At 40.1% G+C, this 22,787-nt stretch overlaps 2 protein-coding genes across 2 annotated transcripts in view; one reads left to right on the forward strand and one right to left on the reverse strand.

Moving 5' to 3' along the window:
• Positions 1–16,632, forward strand: part of rasa1a (RAS p21 protein activator (GTPase activating protein) 1a) — a 28,817-nt gene extending 12,185 nt beyond the window's left edge. The window contains exons 2-25 of the mRNA XM_026186445.1: positions 2,914–3,066; positions 5,420–5,555; positions 6,489–6,559; positions 8,117–8,234; positions 8,528–8,559; positions 8,801–8,853; positions 8,970–9,120; positions 9,279–9,357; positions 9,798–9,921; positions 10,024–10,180; positions 10,324–10,411; positions 11,185–11,265; positions 11,630–11,787; positions 13,217–13,293; positions 13,408–13,580; positions 13,673–13,832; positions 14,019–14,161; positions 14,299–14,414; positions 14,509–14,595; positions 14,695–14,762; positions 14,856–14,944; positions 15,029–15,106; positions 15,400–15,534; positions 15,628–16,632. Coding sequence (XP_026042230.1) covers positions 2,914–3,066; positions 5,420–5,555; positions 6,489–6,559; positions 8,117–8,234; positions 8,528–8,559; positions 8,801–8,853; positions 8,970–9,120; positions 9,279–9,357; positions 9,798–9,921; positions 10,024–10,180; positions 10,324–10,411; positions 11,185–11,265; positions 11,630–11,787; positions 13,217–13,293; positions 13,408–13,580; positions 13,673–13,832; positions 14,019–14,161; positions 14,299–14,414; positions 14,509–14,595; positions 14,695–14,762; positions 14,856–14,944; positions 15,029–15,106; positions 15,400–15,534; positions 15,628–15,711 — 2,611 coding nt within the window. The 3' untranslated portion in view covers positions 15,712–16,632. The remainder of the gene's footprint in view (positions 1–2,913; positions 3,067–5,419; positions 5,556–6,488; positions 6,560–8,116; positions 8,235–8,527; positions 8,560–8,800; positions 8,854–8,969; positions 9,121–9,278; positions 9,358–9,797; positions 9,922–10,023; positions 10,181–10,323; positions 10,412–11,184; positions 11,266–11,629; positions 11,788–13,216; positions 13,294–13,407; positions 13,581–13,672; positions 13,833–14,018; positions 14,162–14,298; positions 14,415–14,508; positions 14,596–14,694; positions 14,763–14,855; positions 14,945–15,028; positions 15,107–15,399; positions 15,535–15,627) is intronic.
• A 47-nt stretch (positions 16,633–16,679) lies between these two features.
• Positions 16,680–22,324, reverse strand: ccnh (cyclin H). The gene is made up of 10 exons (XM_026186447.1): positions 22,144–22,324; positions 21,917–22,068; positions 21,693–21,818; positions 21,523–21,596; positions 20,232–20,445; positions 19,960–20,123; positions 19,551–19,621; positions 19,197–19,302; positions 17,008–17,071; positions 16,680–16,901 (listed from the first exon to the last, which is right to left on the reverse strand). Exons 2-10 carry the CDS (start codon positions 22,031–22,033, stop codon positions 16,875–16,877), a joined length of 963 nt encoding a protein of 320 aa, XP_026042232.1. The 5' UTR covers positions 22,034–22,068; positions 22,144–22,324; the 3' UTR covers positions 16,680–16,874.
• Positions 22,325–22,787: the final 463 nt, after the last annotated feature.

A 22,787-nucleotide genomic window follows, 5' to 3' on the forward strand; every position in this document is an offset into this window, starting at 1 on the left:
AATGTAGATGCAAAAGAGCCTAAAGTTTCACAAAAAATCACTTTGATTATACTTTATCATGATGTGACATATGATGTTACAGCTCTCTTTTACCACCATTTAGTGGTCCACTATCCACAATTGTCTCTCTGTTATATGGAGTGCAGCTAGCGAGTTTTCAATGGAGTCATTCGATTACATTTAGATCACACATTTTCTTTTTTGTATTTTGTTGTTGTTCATAGTGGGATGTAGAGCAGGGCAATATGGCCAAAAATATTTATCACAATATATATTTGAAAATTTGCAATAACGATAGAACTAACGATATAATAGATGCAAGCCAAAATACTTTACAACTCCGCAACTTTATTAGTGCAAAAAGCCCCCATCAATTTAGTTTCATTTAAACAAGAAGCTGTTTTTTATGTGCATTAATGCTATATAAAAATTTAACAGTGCAAATGCAAGTTCCTTGCTGACAATTTAACCAAAAGGCATTTTCAGTGGAAACTGGTCAACATATCCTGAGCATAACCATGTATAATATCCACAAAAGTTAAAAAGAGGTGTTTTGCAACATGAAACTGCAGTGTGCCAAATAAATAAGTCAAATACGTATTTTTCGGACCATAAGGTGTGCAGAATTATAAGGCGCATTAAGCGACACAATAAGGTAATGTTATGTTGAAGCACAGTACGTATTACTCCGCGAGGCTCCTGACTACGGTAGCCGTAATGATCCGACAATCCATCAAGCATTGCAGCTTCATAGCTTACCAAAGTCACACTAAAAAAATTTTTAACCGATTTTTGGGCGCCGTGTACCACACAAAATCAGTTCAAGGTCAGTAAGCACAACCAGAGTTCATAAGGTGCACCGGATTATAAGGCGCACTGTCGATTTTTGAGAAAATTAAGGTGCTCTTAAAAGCCTTTTAAAGTCCAAAAAATACAGTAATAACGACGGCCCGCTTGCATGTTCTACCCCAAAAAAGTGTTTTGGTGTGTATCTGACGGACAAAAACCAAACCAGTTCCACATCACTGAAGTTGCACCATTTTTAGAAACCAATTCTGGTTCATCTGTTTCATTCAACGATCCGCTTTTGCCCTTCTCATTCTCCGTCGCTGCCATGCTTTTTTCGCCATGTACGTATGAAAACAAAGGCTCTGCGCATGCGCGTTTTACCCATTTCAATCGTCATATTTCATTTTCTTATCATTGACTAACATTCTACTGTTATACCGTGAACAGTATAGTTTGGCCCAGCCCTAATGGGGTGGACTTTTGAAATCGCTGCATCATTAACCATTAAGAAAGAATTAAAAAGTACAGCTGCTTGAAATGTCTCAATAAGTGCAATTTCAACAATTTATGGGTTGCTATTTTTAGATTGCAGAGGGTCGTTAAAGGCACAATGGCTTCACATGGAGTATTTTGAACAAAGGAAAAAAAACAAAAAAATGACAATTGGAGCAACTTGTTAAGACAAGAAAATACTTCTTGCTTTCCATGTTCACTCATGTTTACAAGTGCTGGCATCAAAGAGGCAGAAATGGCAGTTCATGTTAATGAAACATCAGAATCATTAAATTGTTCTCTGAGATGTCATACTTTGCCACTTCATCTAGTTGGCCACCCTTTGGTGGGCTGGTTCTGGCTCACCGTGTCTTTGTTTGCCACACCCGATTAAAAGTAAGTGTGTGTGTGTGTGTGTGTGTGTGTGTGTGTGTGTGTGTGTGTGTGTGTGTGTTGGAGGAGTCGTAAACAACTTAAATAACCTCATTCCATAATAAGTGGAGCTTAACTAGCCAGTAGGATGTGGTGGAAAGTTCTTTTTGTCTGGATGTTATTGTTTTCACAGTCATCTGTCTTTGCCTCTCAATGTTATTTTCCCATATTTCCTCAACCACTTAAGGGCTCCTTGGCCCTTCTCTCTCCAGCTGCTCTCGATTGCCATCTTCAATTCTCGTTATCACCAAAAATCCCCCCCAAACCTCCCTCATGGACACACTCCATCTCCTCTTCAGCAACCTTTCTCCAGCTTCCTGCATGATAGCAGAGTTGATGGCATTTTTCTTTACAAATGGAGACCTGTACTTCCCTAAACCAGATGGGAGCCATTAAGGCCTCCTGTGAAAAGAGCTACTGCAGCACCTCATTCATCCTCTCACCTCTGCATGTTTTCCAGTCACTGCCCTCTGTTCTGAGATGCAACACTGGCCTAAATTTGGAAAAACATGTTAATTTTTTACCCCAGCTGGCAGGGCCCTTTCAAATTCAGCCCCACCTGCTGAAATTTTAACCAATGTCGTTCTTAGGTCTTCTGTTTAATTCAGAAAGCAAGACTTAAATAGAGTTACTAAAAACTGAAAAAGCCAAACATTTGCTTTTATGAACCTAAACCTTGTCTTTTGAACTAATGGACATACAGTGCTAAAGTTTTAGTTTAATCTCTAGATTCAGTAGAGATTGTAAAGCCTTGATTAAACTTTGTTCATCTGTGAGTCTGTTAGGTTCTGCTCAGGTTGGAATAACATAAATTTCATCATCAGATAAGTTCGCAGGATGGTCAATGCGGACTGGTTTTTGTGACTGTGAAAACTTATCTGCAGAGAAATATCACCACAGTATGTCACTATGCATGAAGCCAAATGGACTTCAAAGAAGTATAGCAGGAATAAATACTCGGCCGTTGAGTTTGTGGCCGTCTGTGTCCAAAACTAGGTATAATCAAGCATTTAGGTTGTGTGCTGCGTGTGTAATGGGTTTATTGTTTTTATATGGCTTTTTTTTTTTAGTTGTAGTTAAATATAGCTTGACTTGTCAACATATTGTTTCATGGTTATAACTTGAGAAATTCTGCGTATAAACACTTTATGCTGCATGTTTCTCCTTGTGGCAATTTCCTTACTGTTTGTTTTCTCTCAGGTGGTACCATGGCAAGCTAGACCGAACCATTGCAGAGGAGCGCCTGCGCCAGGCCCGAAATCCTGGCAGCTACCTCATCAGGGAGAGCGACCGCCGGCCCGGTTCCTTTGTCCTGTCTTTCCTCAGTATGACCAATGTGGTCAACCACTTCAGGTATGATTTTTCTACACCATTCAAACAGAATATAACTCTCTGACTGCTCACAGAACTCTGGAAAGAGAAGTTAATTTGAACCTACTTAGCCTACAGGTGTTTCTATAATTTACAGATAAATCAGAGTGGTTCAGGCCTGAGGTTTAAATAAAATAGGACTGTTATTGATGTCTTATTTGTGTTTACCCTAATAGCCATGTAGACTTTGAATGGCTGTCTAGCATGGTGTTGCTAACATCTGAGACCAGAGAGAAATGTGTGGTTGGAATAGTTAGAGTAGCATGGTGCAACATGAAGTGTTTCATTTTTTTTTTCTATGGCATCTCACAACAAGCAGGATCCAAGTTGTAGGAAGTCGCCCTCGGGTAAGATAAAATCTCTGAAGTACTGAAGTTATTTATTACCTGTTAACCAAAAGGGCAGAAAGCTAGAGACTACAACAGAAGGGCAAGTTCAGAGATTAGCCCTTATTTCAACACTGTTAAGGTTTAAGAAAGTAGATTCTGGGGTAGGTCAGCCTTTTTGTCCCACAGATTCAAAGACTATACAGAGCTTAAAAACAGTGTTTTGTCATGGCAGCTTGTACATTTAAATGTTTGCTGCGACAGATGACGCTGTGTGTGTTTGCGTGTAAGGTGGACAAGGTGTTTTTTTTTATGCAATGTGTGTGGGCGGACTTGATGCAGAAGAAAAATGACACCACACTTGTTTAACAACAGTACCCTGGAGCATTTTACAACCTTACAGTCAATAAAAAAGACGAGAAGAAGATAAGACATTACAGTCTGTCCTTTCCTTCAGTGGTTATGCTATGTTAATATTAACTCTGCAGCTCACCAAGATTCAGGGCAAACATCATCTAATTAAGTGAAAACGACATGATCTCCTGTGGACATATTGCCATGATGTCATCAGTTATGGGAGAAAGGAGCTGCTCTGTATATGATTTATTCGTGTTATTTTAGTGAGTTAGTGTTTGTTAGAGATTTGTGGTTCCGTAACTGGTTGCAGTTCAGAATCCGCTTGTTAAGTGATGACGGGCCAACCCTGCTTCCAGGTCCAAGCTCCTGCTGTGTTCATTAAGGCTGTTGTCTTAACTTGTAATCTTAACTAAATTCTTTATATATTTTTTTATTTAATATAAACAATCCCCTCAAAATAATCTGTGATCATCGTAGGCCTCTCTGCCTTTTTATTAGCACTAATCATGTGCATCATGCCTTTAAGCTCAGCTTTAAAACCTTACATACAGCCTATGGACTTACGGTTTGTCAGACACCACATATTTGAATGCTTCAGATAAGAATCTCTCTGAAGCTAACTAAGATTTCAAAAGGACATGAAGCTTAGGATCGAGAATTTTTCATGGTGAGTAATCCAAACCATGCAGGAGAATATGCGTGACTAACCTTGAGCTGTGAATGGATCATCTCCAGTATTCTCTGGTTGTTTGGTCAATTTTCAGCATCGTTTCCTGCCTTTTGATTGCATTTGTCATGTCTTCCACCCTCACATGAACTTTTTTAGAAGGGAAAGTTGATATCAGGGTGTTTATTGTTACCCTAACCATAAATCTGTAGCTAGCCATCAAGTAGCACACCATTATATGCCAGTTAACCAAATTCCAATAATCCTACAAACACTGCCGCTGTTTGGTTTCTGTTTTAATTTATGTCTGAAGTGAGAGCAGAGCTGCACATTTTAGCTAGTTGACTTCTAAAGCTAGTTGACTTCCCGCTAACTTCTAACTCTGTTAAACTTTGTAATTCTTGTTTTGTTTTGTTTTTTCCATTGGTGCCTGGATGCTAAACTTTAGTGTAACACCTGGAAGGGCACCCACACAGATCAATTTAATTGAGATGAAACAATTTGGGCTGTTTTTAACTCTCAGCGATGCCACAGTATTTGAGTTCAGGAACCGAAGAAAAGTTTGACCTGCTAATAATGTCAGCAGATAGCAGTAAACGTACCCGTACACTGCAGTGATTTTCAGGTTTTTAACCTGTGTCACAATTTCCCATTCATATCTAGTAAATGGGTTTGGGACTGCTGTCGAAACAGACTTAATGGATTGTCTTCAAACGCACAGACTGTCAGCACTGATGTTTCATTGTGTCGGTATGAGCTTACCTTTGCACATATGAATGTGATGAAGCAGTTTATCGTCAGCTGTGTTTACACCAGAGCTGGATGGTGTATCATAGGAACAATGATGGAAGTAATCGATACAGATAATTCAACTGTCAAATAAATGAGAGTTGAACTCTTTTTGATTGTCTTTACTGCCCAGGGGTTTACCTGTACTTAAAGCTAACCGCGGCACCTTCTTTATTGTTATGTTTTCTATTAACAGGATAATCGCCATGTGTGGGGACTATTACATTGGTGGGCGGCGGTTCTCGTCCTTATCAGACCTGATTGGTTACTACAGCTATGTGTCTTGCCTTCTAAAAGGAGAGAAACTGCTATCACCAGTAGCCCCTCCAGAGGTGAGTGACTCCATGGCTGAAGGTATACAGTGTAATTCAAAGTACTGCGTTTAAGATAAATGTAAAGTCTTGTAGTGTTCCTCTGTAATTTTATTTGACCCCCGATTTGTTTTGTCACACCGTCCCCAATGTTTCTCAACTCAAAGTAGGCCAAGGTTGTGCTATATTAAAAATGAACTCCTCGTCAGTTTTAAAAAACTTAACATAACGTGAGAAGTTTCTCGTGTGTTTTTTTTTTTTTTTTTTTTTTTTTTTTGTGCTGATATAAATGAACTATGACTTTCAGATGGCATATCATTAATGATTTCCTTTTAAAAACTGAAATTGTGATGGTTGGATAGCTGTGTTTAATGTAGCGAATAAAATGTGTGACTGGCAGCTTGTTGAATTAACGGTCTCCTATGCTGTTTTGGAAATAAGTAGAAACGAACTTTCCCCAGGGCTCTATCAAAACTTCAGACCCTTTTTATATATACTTAACAGTGTGCAAAATGGGACAAGAGTAAAGTGTGCATAATGAAACCTAATCTCCTGAAATGTCCCTTAAGAGTTCTGATCTGATAAAACGTGTGAGGGTTGAAAGATGAGTGGAAATATGCACCTTTTGAGATAACTCGAAGTCAGCCTTCACTTCTTTATTATTTCTTTCTTCCTTTTTTTTTTTTTTACGCCACTTGTTCATTGCAAGAGGAAGTATTTTACGGTCTTCCTTTTCCTTTTTTTCTTTTGCCTTCTGGCAGATTTCAGAACTGTTTAAGGCAAAGCCTGGGCTAATGTTAATTATGCTTTTTAAGGTAGTGGGATTTACCCCAGGGAGCTGTAGTAGAATACTTGATTTTCAAAAATAATTGGAGGATTTTACATGAATATAATTCTGAAAGGTCAGGGCTAAGAATGAGGCTTTTATTCTTTTTTTTATTCCTGTTTCCACAGCCTGTAGAAGACAGGAGGCGAGTCAGGGCCATACTTCCATACACCAAAGTGCCAGATACTGATGAGATCAGGTAAGTGTCATGTGTGCACAAAATCTGCTTTTCTTGTCTTGTAGGGCAAAATCCTCGTGTCCCAACCATCACTTTCCTAAAAGTATTTTTTTGAATGTGAACCATAATCTTTTAGTTGCACACGAGCCACAGTGACATCCTAGACCTAAAAAATACCTATTCTTAGCACAAAGAACAGCCTAGTCTTCCTTTCATTTTTGTGGCATGACACAGCAGGCTGGAAAGCACATTATCTGACTTGTGACTGAAAAATGGTCTTGTCCCTGTCATTAAGCTGCAGTAGGCACACTTACTGATGATCCCAGCTATTCCCAATTTCCTAAATCTGATAAACAACTGTCTGAAGTCAACCTCAACGCTGAGCCTGCCAGTGAGCCACAGGCTTAACTGAGCACACATGCAACATTTACTTCAGCTTAGGGGTAGGCGACATGGTTCAAAATTTTATCATGACAATTCAAGAATAATTCCAGTGTCGAATTTATAAAATAGTTAACAAAATATTATTGATGCATGCGGGCAGCAGTTTAAAAAGTAGGTATATGGAGGGCATTTTTTTGCAACAAGTTACTGTTGCTGATCACACACTTCCTAATTTTAGGTGTGACATGAGGCGCCACCAGCCGCAGCATTCTAGTCTAACAGTAGTGACACAGCAAAAGTCAGATTTAAGCACAAAAGTAGCCTACTAAACATTTTAGTTTAACATTACCTAAAGTACCTTAACCTGGTAAGACCTGAACTCTTTCATGGCATGCTTTTTTTATTTCTCTTTGCTATTTGGGCTGACTGGGACCTGATGAATGTAAAAACAAAGAATTACCTGATTTTTTTTGTTTTGTTTTGTTTTGTTTCTGAGGAAAAAGAGGTCCACATAAGAGGACGTTTGTTTTAAATTTCGATGGAACAGTGGCAGTGTTCTTATAAGTGGATATCAGTCCCTTGCAGAACAAAATTTAGTGTTTTGGTCTAGACAACCCAAAATGTGATGTCCACATATGTGGATGCCAGTTCCTAGGAGGTTAACTTTAACTCTTCAGGAGCCTGTGCAATATTGTCACATAATAAAACTGAAAGTAATTTTCCACCTGGTATGTTGTATCAAAATCTTAGCTTTTCCACCTTCCACTATTCTTTCTCTCATATGAAGCGGAACTAGCGAATGCTCCGATGATGCTCGGTGGAGTCTAAATCGTCATTGGAGCCTGATACAAGGCTCTTGCTTCAGACATGCCCGGGCTTGTCTCGTTGGGTGTACAGTGAATACATGACGTTGCTATAGCAATATTGAGATATGACATTTTTATATTGTGTAAAAAAAATTATGCTGGTATTATCACGAATGAAATGATATGGCACAGCGCTACTTCAGATTTTAGTAACGCTTTATTTCCACACTAAATTATTATTGTCTGTATATGTGTTCACTTTACTGATCCCAAGTTCACATTAAATCACAGTTGAGATGATAGTCCCCTTACAGAGCGACAATGCGATGCAGATAGTGTTGGATAAAGTCTTTCTTAGTTACCTTATTTTGACTTGATCTATTTGCAGCTTCCTTAAAGGGGACATGTTTATTGTTCACAATGAACTGGAAGATGGCTGGATGTGGGTGAGCAATGTTCGTACAGAGGAGCAGGGACTCATTGTGGAGGATTTGGTGGAGGAGGTGGTAAGTACGGCCTGACATTGAGAAGCTCATATCACCTTATTTTTCAAAAGCTCTTTATCAAACAATAAAAGTCAATTCGGTGGGAAAAAGAACAAACAAAATTAATAGTGGCATCTGCACAGTAGTGTGCATTAAAAACAAGCACTGCACTAGCACTGTGAGGTGACTGCAATATAGGACACTAAAGTAGGCAAAAGCATAGCACCCACAGTTGGGATGGGATATATGAATACACAAAATAATTGCATGACATTGTAAAAACTACAGACATTTCTGTTTGTGATCATTTTCAGGGCCGTGAGGAGGATCCACATGAGGGAAAAGTGTAAGCTCCATGGCACTGAACTGACTTACTTAGTGTCTGACATCTGTTCTCTTCCATAAAAACCTGTCCTCTCTGTTACAATAATTTATCACACATAATTGTATTACTGTAGTTTATTATTGCAGAAAATGCATCCATACGCGGAGCCTAGTTTGCTTTGTCTTTTAGACATGTGATCACTACTGAGCATTCGGTTAATTGCGTTAATTCAGTCTGTTTTCCTTCTGTTGCTCTCCTACAGCTGGTATCACGGAAAGATCACCAAGCAAGAGGCCTACAACCTTCTGATGACAGGTACACTTTCACTCAGCACTGCAGACTTTACAGTTTCTTTTTGTCCCAAATATGTTGTGAACATTATCTAAACGTCTCTTTTTCCTTCACTTCTTTTGCTCCTTTTAATTTCATAGTTGGTCAAGTGTGCGGTTTTCTAGTCCGGCCTTCAGACAACACACCTGGCGACTATTCCCTCTTTTTTCGCACCAATGAAAACATCCAAAGGTTTAAAATCTCCCCCACACCTAACAATCAATACGTGATGGGGGGGAGGTACTATAACAGGTATGTCTGCCAGTGTGGCTGCCTTCAGTGTGGCGATGCAACACAGTTATATAAAGAAAGTTGAAGTATAACTGTAGCATTTCTGCAATGCAACATCAGCACATATTGAGGATGCCGATGTAGTTGCTGATGAGCTGAGTGTCTTTTCTCTCTGGCAGTGTTGATGACATCATCGACCATTACAAGAAAGAACAGATTGTTGAGGGTTACAACTTAAAAGAAGCTGTTTCAGTTCAGGTAAGCAGTTATATGCTAACGTCATATAGTGAACCTCACTGTATTTTTGACTTAGCAAAATGACATTCGACAGTGTGTTTTGTTTTGTTTTTTTTGTGTGTGTGAGTCTCTGAAGATATTAGGGCTTAGCATTTGTGCCACCTTGGAAAGGCAGTGTACAAATTTTTTTTCTGAGATGTCATTTTGTTGATATTTGAGGTGAAGTTTTAGAGCTTAAATGAATGCAAGGTGGAGGACTTAACCTTAAATATGTTAAAGTACTACATTTTAATATGATTGGACTCTCAGTGAACAGTAAATGTCAATTTTTAATAAAAATCATCCACACTTCTCTTAATCAATAGACATAACAGACAGAGAAAAGCGATGTAAGCTGGTCGTTTGAATGACGTCATTTTACCTCTGTCCTTACACGGTGTTTGTTTTTGTATTTACTGTAGCACCAGGAACAGGTTCTGACTGACGTAGTGGATGGGAGAGAAATTTATAACACTATCAGACGGAAAACAAAAGATGCTTTTTACAAAAACATTGTCAAAAAAGGCTACCTCCTGATCAATAAAGGTTTGTGTAACGTTGGCTCGTTTTGTCTGGGCTTTTATCTTCTTGTAACATCGTGAGTAACTATTATCTCATTGAGAGTCTAAACTTTGATTTCTCCCACAGGCAAAGGCAAACGGTGGAAGAACCTTTACTTTATCCTGGAGGGTAATGACGCACAGCTCATCTATTTTGAAAACGAGAAAAGAGCCACGAAACCCAAAGGGCTGATCGACTTAAGCGTGTGCTCCGTCTACGGCGTGCACGACAGTCTGTTTGGCAGGTCGGGCTTTGAAATCTAATCAGTGGTTTCATTTTTTACACTTTAAAATCTGAATGCTTAATGATAGCAGTTGTGTAGACATTGTATAGATGGAAATTATTTTTAATCTTTAAAGCATTTTGTCTTCTGCTTTACTTTTTCAGGCCAAACTGTTTCCAGATTGTTGTCCAGCACTTTAGCGAGGAACAGTACATATTCTACTTTGCAGGAGAGGCTACAGAGCAGGCACAGGTAAACAGAGAGTCAGCACTTTACTGTCACAGAAAATGGTTAAACAAGGCAGAAACGCATACACATTCTTAGAAATATTTTTATACACATACATTTATTTTTCTGAGAGCTGAGGGTGCTTCTCTAAAAGAACAAGGATTTCAACATCATTATCTACTTTCGTAGAACTCAACCGACTGGTATTCTTTCCATTTGTCTTCTGCTAGATCAGAGTGCAAATTTATTCCATTATTTATTTTATCTTTCATGTATCATTGTCTAAAGTGGAAGTTAGAATGCTGGGAAGAGAAAAGTAGGAAGGAAGGAAAGAGCTTACGAACATACTGCATCATTTATCAAACCCCTTGAATTAGAGGTGAAACACCACTTTAATCACGCCTCAGTTCTTTGATTTAAAATCTTTCTGCAATGTCATAAAAATGCTCGAAAATGAAAGACTTATTGCTGTAGCTTCAGTTTGACCTGATGGTGGCAGTGTTGTTTCACTGTAGAATTACACATTTACACTGTAGCACCGGTGGAACAGGTTTACTTTAGGACAGCAGTTTTCTCTTGTTTTATATTGTAATATATTCATTATAGTATATTTTGTCTTAGATAAGTTTGGGGCCACAAAACATTTTCAGTTTCCAGATGCAAGTGGCCACCAGTTAGAAATTTCACAATAAGACTTTCATTTTATTCCTTTTTGTGGAATAAATGAGTACACACAGTGTAAATACAGTATTTTTTTTTAATGTTTTGGCCATTTTCTTCTTTCCTTTTTTCTGCAGGATTGGATGAAATGCCTTCAAACCTTCTGTAATAACCTAAGGAAAACCACTCAGCCCACCTCCAACAAGAGGCTTAGACAGGTTTGTATAGCAGCACCCAGTGTGTGGTCATGATGGCAAAGCAACACAGCAGAAGATTAAATCCAGTGAATAAAGAGGCAGCTCTCATTCAGGTGTATGTGCAAGAGAGGGCTGCAATTGTGACATCAACATTTTAAAGTTTAAAATGTATCAAAACGTAATAATATTGTGAAAGATTAAACACTGATTATTAAAATGGCTTGTATATTAATTCTTCTGTGATGAGGCAGTTGTTCTAATTTTTCTGATTAAAGATTAATTCAGTAGTTTGACGAGGTTCTCCTCAAATGTCATGGCATATCAGGACATCTAATTATTGCAACCCATCAGTGCATATGTTTTAATCTTTATTGCCGTCTTTCAGGTGAGCAGCCTGGTGCTGTACGTGGAGGAGGCGCACAAGTTGCCAGCGAAGTATTTCACCAACCCCTACTGTAACATCTACCTGAACAGTGTCCAGGTTGCTAAGACGCACCCGCGGGAGGGGCAGAACCCCGTCTTCACTGAGGAATTCATCTTTGAGTAAGTTTGTTGTACTTGTTTATTTCTCTCCTTTGGCTTTTGCTGTTATGTTTCTCCCTTCATGTTTTATCCTTCTAATGTTTCCAGCTATTTTTATTGCTTAAAATCACTTCATAGCATACTAGCATCATGCTATATAGCCAGTGTAGTGCCAATGTTTACCACTGTTTGAGAGAGCACAGATAAGACTGAGGTGTCGAAAGTCTGCAAAGTGAATCTGCCCCAGGACCATGTAGGAGTGGCATAGTTAACAGGAAAGTACGGTGATTCACATATTCTGCCTAAGGAAACCCATATCTTTATGGCCGTACACATTAACATTGTCACTGAATAAACAAGCTGCACCGATGGCATTGAACATCGTTTTTTTGTTGTTGTTGTTTTTTTTTGTTTTTTTTACACTTTTGTAATTTGGATATTAGCTCATGCGACTGACATCCCTCTCACTCGCAGAGTACATGTCATGCTTCAGTTCATCTCATTGTTGCTTAAGCAGCTTCCAGCTTGATTTAGCAACTTTTCATGTCACTATAGCGACAAAGAGTCTTGCACTGTGGCCAGTGCTGCTGTTTGAGCAGGGTTCTTGCTCTCCTGCCAAAGATGCACATCTTTTTGTGTCTGCTCTGTTCAGTGAGTGGCAGAGAGGAGCTGAACCCTTGAGTCAGCAGTGTACATACATGCAATGTTTTTCATCTGGTTTGTTAATGCAGGCAGAGGCCTTACACCCTGGAAAACACACACACACACTTTTTTGTTTGAATTATTTGACATGTAAATGTAGCTGAAATTACAACTCAGCTTTTGTCCTTAAGTTGATGTTTGGTGGACCCTTTAATAAAATGCTTTTTCTTGTTTCTCACTGGCTGCACATGCAATGAACTAGAAAAGTGTAACATGCAAAAAATACACATCTAACATCTGTGATGTTTATCTGAATAGATACTTGAAGACATATATCTCTCATCTGTATGGCACTGTAGCTGCTATTATTGCTCTTTTGATTCTTCTGAGCTCTCAGTCTGCAGTAATATAAATGACCTGGCATTTATATAAATACAAGAGCACGCAAAGGAGGAACACAGCCTGAAACCAAGTGAACGATTTGTTCACAGACTACAATTTCTTTCTCATTTTTTTTTTTTTTTTTAGTATTATATTCCATGTAAATGTAGTCATTGTTTTACAATTGGAGCTGAAATGCTGTGCATGTGATGCTAGTGAAGTTGAAGTGTTTGCTACATAGCAAAACATTAATGTGGCAACATAACAAGATACACAAACAGATTAAAGCATATTCCCATTTATATGTACATATGTTAACCGATGACTTTGAAAACAATTCACTTGAATACCGGTACTGTACATTTGAAATGAGCAGTGTGTGTGGTTCCTGGTTTAGAGAATGATGTGTTTATCTCTGTTGTTTCAGTGACTTGTCCAGTGAAATTAACAGATTTGAAATCAGCTTGAGCAACAAAACGAAAAAGAGTAAAGAAAATGACATCTGTAAGTAACAGATTCAAGTTTTAAAACAGATTCAAATCTGCATTTACTTTATTTCCGTTATCTACCCTTTTCTCTCCGTGTTCATCGATGCCTCAATGTCTCTTCCCTTCTCAGTGTTCATGCGCTGCCAGCTAAACCGGCTGCAAAAAGGCCAGATGATTGACGAGTGGTTCCCTCTCAGCTCCTACGTTCCTCTGAAGGGCATTGAGCCGGGCTCCTTACGTGTACGTGCCCGCTACTCCGTGGAGAAGATCATGCCCGAAGAGGAGTACAACGAATTCAAGGAGGTCTGAACCACTGAAAAGTGGCTTTGATTGCAACGTCTATTAACGGTCTACTCGGTTGTTGACTTTATGTCCTTGTTGTGCATCCTTTGCAGATAATCTTGCAGAAGGAGTTTTATGTCGTCTATGCTTTGGCACATGTGTGTGGTCAGGACCGCTCCTTACTGGCAAGTCTCCTCCTGCGGATCTTCAGGCACGAGAAGACTGAAGCCCCGCTACTCAGGACACTCAATGACAGAGAGATTAGCATGGAGGGTAGGAGTCACTGCTATTGTAATCCAAAGATAGGAAGGCTTAGGCATCTAAATAGATTGGTTTTAAAGAATTATGAAAGAATCATTTCATTGAAAGCTATAAGTGACAATCATGTTGCTTAGTAACTGGGAAGTTGTCGTGTCCACGCATTTTAAAAACCCTTCTCTGCTTATGCATTGCTACCAGATGAGGCCACAACATTGTTCAGAGCGACTACACTGGCCAGCACACTGATGGAGCAGTACATGAAGGCCACAGCAACACCCTTCGTCCACCACGCGCTCAAAGACACAATCCTCAAAATCATGGAGAGCAAACAGTCCTGCGAGGTAAACGCCTGCTAAAAATGTTGCATTAAGTGTTGATACCGTACAATAAGGTGAAATATTTATCTTGTTGAATTTATTTGTCTATTTCCCCGCCAAATCTCGGCCTAAATCTACCTTTTTTAAAAATTGTTTTTAAGTTGAACCCTTCAAAACTGGAAAAGAATGAAGATGTGAATATGAATCTGGGGCATCTCCTCAACATACTGTCTGAGCTGGTGGAGAAGATCTTCATGGCTGCTGAGATCCTTCCACCGTAAGCTCATTTACCCTCACACAGCAGAAAATCAAACCACAAGTCCAAGGAACCCAAAAAATCAATTCAGGTGTCTCTATAATTACTTTTTCAGTACTTTGAGGTACATCTACGGCTGTCTGCAGAAGTCTGTGCAACAGAAGTGGCCCACCAACACCACCATGCGAACGAGAGTTGTAAGGTAGACAAACTGCCAAAAAAACACCGATTTTCTTTGAGAGTATGAATGTTTGTTTATTATGTTTCAATATCTTATTATGCTTATCGATTCCTTTTCTAGTGGCTTTGTCTTTCTAAGACTGATCTGCCCCGCCATCCTCAATCCCAGAATGTTCAACATCATTTCTGGTGAGCATCTGCTGAAAAGCGCACACGCCATATCATCTTTGCTCACTCTGTGACTTGCCACTGTGCATTTGACACTACTGTTCCCTTTTGCAGATCCTCCATCTTCAACAGCAGGCAGGACCCTCACACTGGTGGCGAAGTCTGTCCAGAATCTGGCTAACCTGGTTGAATTTGGTGCTAAGGTATGAATTCTTTCATTCAGCTTTTATAGGAAGGCACGTGTCGAGATTTGTCTGGATTTGACAGTTGTCTCTGCTCACGAACAGGAACCCTACATGGAGGGTGTAAACCCTTTCATCAAAAACAACAAACACAGGATGATCATGTTTCTGGACGAGTTGGGGGTGAGTCACATTTGTTGCCGAAAGCTCAAAAGATTAGTGCATTTAAATGCTTTGTAGTTTTATAAAGTAAAAGTAAAGTACTATTAAGATATCTTAGCAATTCAGTGTGTAGTTACATCTCTTTACATTGACAAAAGCGCTAAATTGAGTGGGCGGTATGTCATCGCTGCTTTTTTACTATTGGTCAAATTAAGAAAGTAGCTTAAATACTACATTGACCTTAGGGAAATTATAAAAGGATACCTTTTCATAAGCTTTGAAAAACTTTAAGAAACTCTTAACTGTGTTTCTAGAATGTGCCTGACCTCCCTGAAGCCACGGAGCACTTTAGGACGGACCTGTCCCGGGACCTGGCCGCGCTGCACGAGATCTGTGCCACACACTCAGACGAGCTCCGGACGCTGAGCAACGAGAGGGGCTCAGGACAGGTTAGAGACCGCTGCCACATTCTTGCACAGAGACATCAATTAATGTCGTCGCATTTCACGAGGCTCATTTATCTCCCCGTTTGATCTCCGCAGCATGTATTGAAAAAGATGCTGGCCATCACAGAGCTCCTCCAGCAGAAGCAGGCTCAGTATGCCATGTCCAACAGCAACAGGTAGTACTGCACTCTTCCTCTCCTCCCATCCTCCCCATCCTTGCGTCAAGTCTCCGAGTGCAGCCCGGTGGAGACATGGCATGCTCTACCCTCATCACCATGGCAACCCATCCACCATTCTCCATCATATCTTCCTCTGATAGTCCCGCCCATCCCACCCACCTGCCATCTTGTCTCGTTCACCACAAGAGAGCTATGCAACAACAGCAGCTGAGTACAACAGGCGACGGCGTACTTTAAAAAATAAATAAAAAAACAAACAAAGAACTTGCACCAGTAACTGACAGCTGTATGCACAATGCAAATATTTGTTCCCCTCCTCCATTAACTGTGATTTGGGTACATTTATTCCTTTCATCACTGAGGCCAAATGCTGAGAGGGGCTTTTTGTACCCAGTATGTGTTTTCAATAGCACAGGTTGCCAAAGTGCCCCCCCCACCCCTCCTACTCAATATGAGGAAACTGGCAAGGAGATGCTAGTTTTCCTCAGACCCCTTTACTGGAAACTGGATTACAAGAGATGATGCTTTTTTGTAATTAGTGACTTATTTGAAGGTGGTGACAATATCTGCAAAGTACTGAAACAAGCATCTCTGTATGTCTGTGGTTTGTTTTTGTTTTTCTTTTCTAGATTGGAACAAAGTCTTTCGAAAAAAGAAAAGTATGGTTATTTTATATTAATAAATTCTCTTGCTGGAATCATGAGTATATACATGAGAAGAGCTGCATTTTTCCCAATAATTGTATCAGCTATTTTTTTGATTATCTGGTTGAGGCTTTTTTTCTTTTTTTTGAAACTTCAAGACACATAATCAGAGAAACCAAGTAAAACAAAAGTGTTTACAGCAGTAAAAAGAAAAAAAATTGGGATAGTACAGACTGTATCAGACATGCATGCACTCATTAAACTGTTTTTGTAAAGTAGATTACGGAGTGGGTTTTTCTTTTGGTCTCCTGATTTGAAGGAGGAGAAATGTGTGCACATGGTGTCATGTGACAGAAATATGTAGAAAACTCTTTATTAAAAAAAGCAGAAGAGAGAGCAAACAAACAGCTGACTGCAATTATGACACGAACACCTGCATTTATGTCACATCCCTTTACAGTAAAACACTGGAATTAATGTGTATATATAATAACTTTAAACTCTGCTCAGTTGCACAAGTCTAGATGAGGTCTTCATCAGTCCATTCCTGAAATAAAACAAAAGTCTAGATTTAGAAAGAATTGTTTAAAAAACAAACAACAACAACAGCAACAAACAAACGTTAAACTGAGAATAATGTTGGCCTGCCTCACCTCTTCTACCAACCGTGGTTCTTTTGCTACATGGCCATCTTCTTCATATCCTCTCTTTCGTTTGCTGCGATGGGGGAAAAAAAAAAGAAAATTTAGCATGTAGGTGTAAAACTAGTTTTGCAAACACTTCTGCAAATCGCAAGTGTTGTTTTGCGAGAAATAACCGTCCCACATCTTTGCTGTTAACTGTAACTTGTCAACTCTGTCGTCAACTCATTTCGGTAGTGTGAGACCTCTAGTGTGTAGTGCCCCTCCATAATCACTCTTAGTTGCATTTTGTGTTTCTCTTCATTATTTTAGTTTCTATGACTTCATTTAGACTCTCTTCACGCCATGTTTGCAAGCCACACACGACTGGCGAGGCCATCTGTCTGGAACATTTTGATGCACAGCAAACAAAGTCCCTTTCACAAACGTGTTCGCTTTATCTTACAGGACAGAGTGCACCATCATGTCACTCGCTGCTGCCATCCAGGTAATGTGAGTTTTCATACGATTTTTCACCTGAGAATCAAAAGTGTGGCGGTCGGGCCGCACAGCCAGCCAAAGCGAGGCCTCATCATCCCGTGAGGTGTAGAACCGAAGACTGGAGCAAGTTTGTACTTTCCAAGCATGTGGCCTAGATTCCTGGCGGTATAAATGCAATACGGCTGTTCTCCATGGGAAACCCACTTGCTGCGTTTCTGAATGCTGTCCTTCCAAAGCCCTTCTCGAAATGCTTCAAACGATGACGCCGTGTTTAAAGATGGGCAAAAAGCCTCAAAGATTTCTGTGAAGATCTGAGAGACTTTACTGCAGACTTTTTTTTTTTTTTTTTTTTTAATCCTTGCTATTCCTGCCACTCCCTAAATATAAAATTTAAAAAAAAAAAAAAAAACCTGAGCAGTTACAGTTGGTAACTGACATAGAACCAGACAAATAGGGGGTTTGGTAGAGAGGCTACCTGATGGGCCAACTTCTGTCTCGTGATGACACAGGAGAAAGGAAATCCAAAGCATTGAAGTAGCGTTTTTTTTCTGCCATCATCAGGGAATTCAAACATAGCACCTCTTGCCAAGACAACACGAGCCTTAACGCCCTTTCTACTCACTGTCCTCTCACCCACGTCGCCTGATTTTTACAATAAGCTCTTCCTTTAAACCATTGACGACTTCCAGTCTGTGTGTGAACTTTGACGCAGCAACGGGAGTCGCTTGTTACTTCTTTTTTTGGCTGTTTTTTTAAAATATGCTGCTTTGTTTATTGATGTTATATACTTAGGCTTGTATAGAGAAACTGTGTTTGTGTACGATTACAGCTGAAAGGTAGTCATAGGAGTTTGTAGGAGATACCTGTAACCCATTCTGTGCATGTGTAATCCTGACGGATCCTGTTATTGTGTGTGGGCCTACATATATGCTGCTCTAACGACTTTCACCGGAACTCCCCTTTATGCCTTTTTGGACGTTTTAAAAAAAAAAAAGAAAAAAAAAAAAAGAATCTTTCACACGTTGCAGTCTCTCTCTCTCTCTCTCTCGCTTTTCCCTCCACCAACAGGTGGCGTTTCAGTACATAGATCCACCCGGAGAAGTCATGCCACGCACAGATTTACCAACTTCAACGTCATAACGGTTGGCCCCGTGTGCCTCGTCGTGATTCGAGCAGCTGCAAAAGTCTGAATCTGTGCCTGTCATAGCGCAAAAGTTTACCACAGTTTACTGTAGTTGCACTTAAGATACCACGGACCTCACCGAGTGTTAGCAGACATCTGGCGACAGATAAGTGACATAATGTCTCCTAACATCGCCCAGAACAACAAAAAAAACAAACAAAACTCCTCATCAGCTATACCAATATCAGCTGTGCTACATGGTATAGATGATGTACTTTCTGTATTTCATACAGCTGATGATAATGATGTGTAATCCTTTTTATTTTTCTACCTGATTACTGAACCTTGAACCTTTTGCATCTTAGATACGACAACCTGGCTAAAATAAAACAATATATACCTGGACTTAGTCGCTTGTTTGTGTGTGCCAGAGTACTACGTGACAGTTTTACAGTGACATTAAGTGTTATTTTTCTTTCTACATACATATGTACACACTGATCAGCTTTATATATTCTGATTTTAATATCACAATGTTTAACTGTCGGAAAGTATCACAAAACAAAAACAACCAAGGGAGTTAATGTCGTCTCCTTACTTGCTTGAACTGGCAAATTCGGCATGAATCCTCTCCAGCCTCTGTTTGGAAATATTCACCTCCTCTAGTTTAGGAGGCTCATATTTCTTCAGGAGGGTTTTCATTCCTGAAAAAACAAAGCAGCAAGTTTGAAAGCGCATTCTTTGCCAAGGCCCTGTTTTGTAGCTCTAAGGCACATGAGTTGGATTGGCATTTAAAATGTATTCAGTTCTTCCTTTACTTGTGCAATTCAGCATAATAGTTTCTGTATCGTGCAGTCAATCGGACAGAACCGCAAGAAAAAGCCTCTGGAGAAGCTAAAACAGCTCAATATCACCATCTTGTGGTGTCAACTTGAAGGTGCGGTTTACTCACGTCTCATGGAGTCGTACATCTTTGAGAGAGTCTCCTTCTCCTCTTTCAGTCCTAAGCACTGGGTCAGGTAACTGGGCATGAGAAATAATACATAGAAGGGATCGGTCTTGATTAACATACGACGGACAAACTTCTTCAGAGAAATTACATTTTACGGTTTTTTTTGTTCCTGATTCAAATTTTGCTTTTGTAATGTATTTGCTGTACATATAAATTAACTAAGCCAGCCAATAATCACTCTGGACTTTATGATGAAATCTTAAATTCTAAACATTATCTAACATTTAAATTTTTTTTTCAACCATGAGGAAGATTCGATTCATAATTAGACATAATATTTTAAATCCGTGTTTGAAATTCAAACTGACCACTGTCACCTCGTTACTGATTTAAGAACTTTGTGTACTACCTCTCCATGTTAAGACCGGCTCTCGAGGCGCTGTTCAGAATAGCTGTCAGAGCGATCTGGGAGGGAGAAAAAAGTAGTCCTGCATCTGTCATAGCTGCCTGTGTCAGAAAGTCATCGGCAGTCTTCCTCAGTGACTCTGGGCTTTCCAGTGTAGGGTACCGGGTCTGGAAAAAGCGATATTTTCAAATGAAAACTTAAGTAAGCGAGATTAGGGCAGTAGTAATTTCCGTCTTCGTGTTTATAGTGTGAAGCAGTCATAAGAGCACACCCACCTTGAGGTCGATGAGCAGACCTTCCATGGGTCTGTAGGGGTTGTGGACCACCAAATGAAAGTTGAGCTGCTGGATTAGCAGTAGCTCATACTCCAGGATCTGCTCCAGAACCCTTTCTTGTCCTGCTGGGGTCTCCTGTACAAGATTGCCCACAAACTGGGTGCAGGACACATTGAATTCATCTACTTTGCAGGCCAGGTATGTACACGTCAGCCTAAAACAAGTAACAGGTTGCTTAGAACAAGGCTGAAAAAACATTCTATAATTAACTCATTATTCAACACGACATGAAGGTTAAGTGGTTTAAGTGGTAGTTAAATAAATCATTTTTATACACAGCAAATCATTCAGTGACCCTCCCCCTATGCCCTATGGATGCTGCACTTTTATCTTGGAAGGAAACATTCCCATTAGGAGGAAAGTGTATAGCAGGAAGTAGGAGATCACTGAGAACAACTTTGGTTAAGATCGAAGAGAAAAACCCCCCCCACAAAAAAACAAAAACAATTTATTATGAGGTCAGGTAAAATTATGATGTCAAAGAAAAAGAAACGCTGTGTTTAGAGAATCTGTCTGCACTTAGTCTAGACGACTTGATAATGTGACTGTGGGTGACGATCACATGGGTCACCCCTGTTAACACTGAGCACAGATTACGAAACACCTGAGATGCTTTGCTGCCACATACCCTTACGCGTTTCTCATCCTGACATCTGCCCACATCATCTCTCTCCACTGAAGATCAACTTTGACTCTTGAATTGAGGCTTTCAACACACCTGACATCACAGTAATTTACGATAAGAGACCACCAAACTGAGTTACACTACAACCGTCGCATCGCTTTGATCGTTTTAATAAAACAGTTCAAAGTTTGCCTGCGAGTTTAACAAACTGGGAATTTCTGAAACACACCAAGAGATGTATGCTTCTGTGTACAATCTACACTGTAAGGATGTCACCTCGTAGCCACAAACCCCTCTGAAACCCTACAGCATAACCTATGCAGTAACCTGATGTCCACCTCTCTGCAAAGCTACGCATCGTATTGAGTCAGCATGCAACTTTTGTAATTGGCCTGCTCAGCACCGTCGAGTCTTTTTTACTACTGTCGACTACTTTTTTTCACCTCAGTGTTTGAATTTATTAAAGTCAATATAAGGACTCACATATGTCAACAAATTCTTAGAGGGAAACTGCCAAACCTATCAGAAACTTTCCTCAACAGACACTTCCTTTAATGTGTCACCTCAGTGCTGTTCGTTTTCCTTTCACCGACCAGCAGTACTTACATGATAATCCTGGGGTGGTACTCCATGACGGAGTTGCTCAGGTAGAATCTCCTGAAGTACATGAGGGCTGTACCCTGCAAAACGAGAGAAAGGCACGTGGTTCACAGATGTCCTCGAGGTCACATGGCTCTGTTCAAAGAAACCGCATTCATACATACATACATACATACCACCACAGACTTTGGCATTGTGGGCTTAAAAGCATTGCAGAATTCCAGCAGCCTCCTCTCATAGTGCCGAAATAGGACGTCTTCCTCATGACGCTGCAAGAACATGGACTCACTCACCCCGGGCTTCTTCAAAGAGGAGGGAGTGAAGGTAACTGTCAAACAGACGTTCATGGACTACATCTTTGGTTCAAATATGCCTAATGACATTTTTAATCGCAGCTTACCTTCCCACTTTCTAGGGCCTTGTTGCGGAATTTCTGATTAGCCTTGCACCTCATATGCTCGAGTTCATCTTCACTTTTAAAAATCCAGTATTTCTTCTGGGAGCTGTTGTGAAACATGTCGCCTGTTGTGGAGAACACCGCAGCAAAACTGCCTGATAAAAAAAAAAAAAAGAGTCAACGTTAGCCTGCCGTCCAAACTTTGATAAATCTGAAATAAAATAACTTACAGTTGTTGAGCGTATTTGAAGGTCAGTCCATCCACGACACCTATGCTGCGTGAAAATAATTTTCTACAAATGAGCGCGTTTAATGCCTCAAGACAGTTCAAAACTAACGTCTTAACAAGCGGACTGCGGCAATAACAAATCCCACGCGCGTCGCCATTGGATTACGTCGACCTCGTCGGTTATTGATGACGCACATATACGCACACAATCTAAGTCATATTTAGGGACGTTTTTGGCAGTTTTAGACGGGAATGCCACTTGAAACGCGCCGAATGGCTTCAATTTATGTCTAATTGGGGTAGTTTCGGTCCCCAGAGGCAACAGCGTCCCCAATGAACGGGTGTGTCAGCTGATATAGGTCCCCAATTTTGACAGAAGTAAACACACACACGAACTCACACACACACAAGCAAACATACTCCAGAAAAAAAAAGAAAAAACAGGAGGTTGGAAAGAAAACGAATGAAGCGCCATGAAGACGTTTCACCTCCCACCCAAGAGATTTCTTCAGATGATATCCCACCTTTGCAGGGTCACGTGTGCTAGGCCGGTTAGAAATAGCTGCCACTTTTGACAGTCTGTAGCGTTGAAAGAGGTGTCTGACCTTATGTGTCCTCTTCACTTGGGTTAGCACACGCTAAATA

Source organism: Astatotilapia calliptera, chromosome 12, assembly GCF_900246225.1.
Source record: "Astatotilapia calliptera chromosome 12, fAstCal1.2, whole genome shotgun sequence".
Lineage (NCBI taxonomy): Eukaryota > Metazoa > Chordata > Actinopteri > Cichliformes > Cichlidae > Astatotilapia > Astatotilapia calliptera.

Excerpts from the sequence above, each read along its gene's own strand:
- ccnh (XM_026186447.1), bottom strand. The coding sequence starts at position 22,033 with ATGTTTCACAACAGCTCCCAGAAGAAATACTGGATTTTTAAAAGTGAA. Across the intron at positions 19,303-19,550 it reads GATGTACGACTCCATGAGAC|GAATGAAAACCCTCCTGAAG; the intron begins GTGAGTAAACCG and ends TTGTTTTTTCAG. Across the intron at positions 16,902-17,007 it reads AACCACGGTTGGTAGAAGAG|GAATGGACTGATGAAGACCT; the intron begins GTGAGGCAGGCC and ends GTTTTATTTCAG.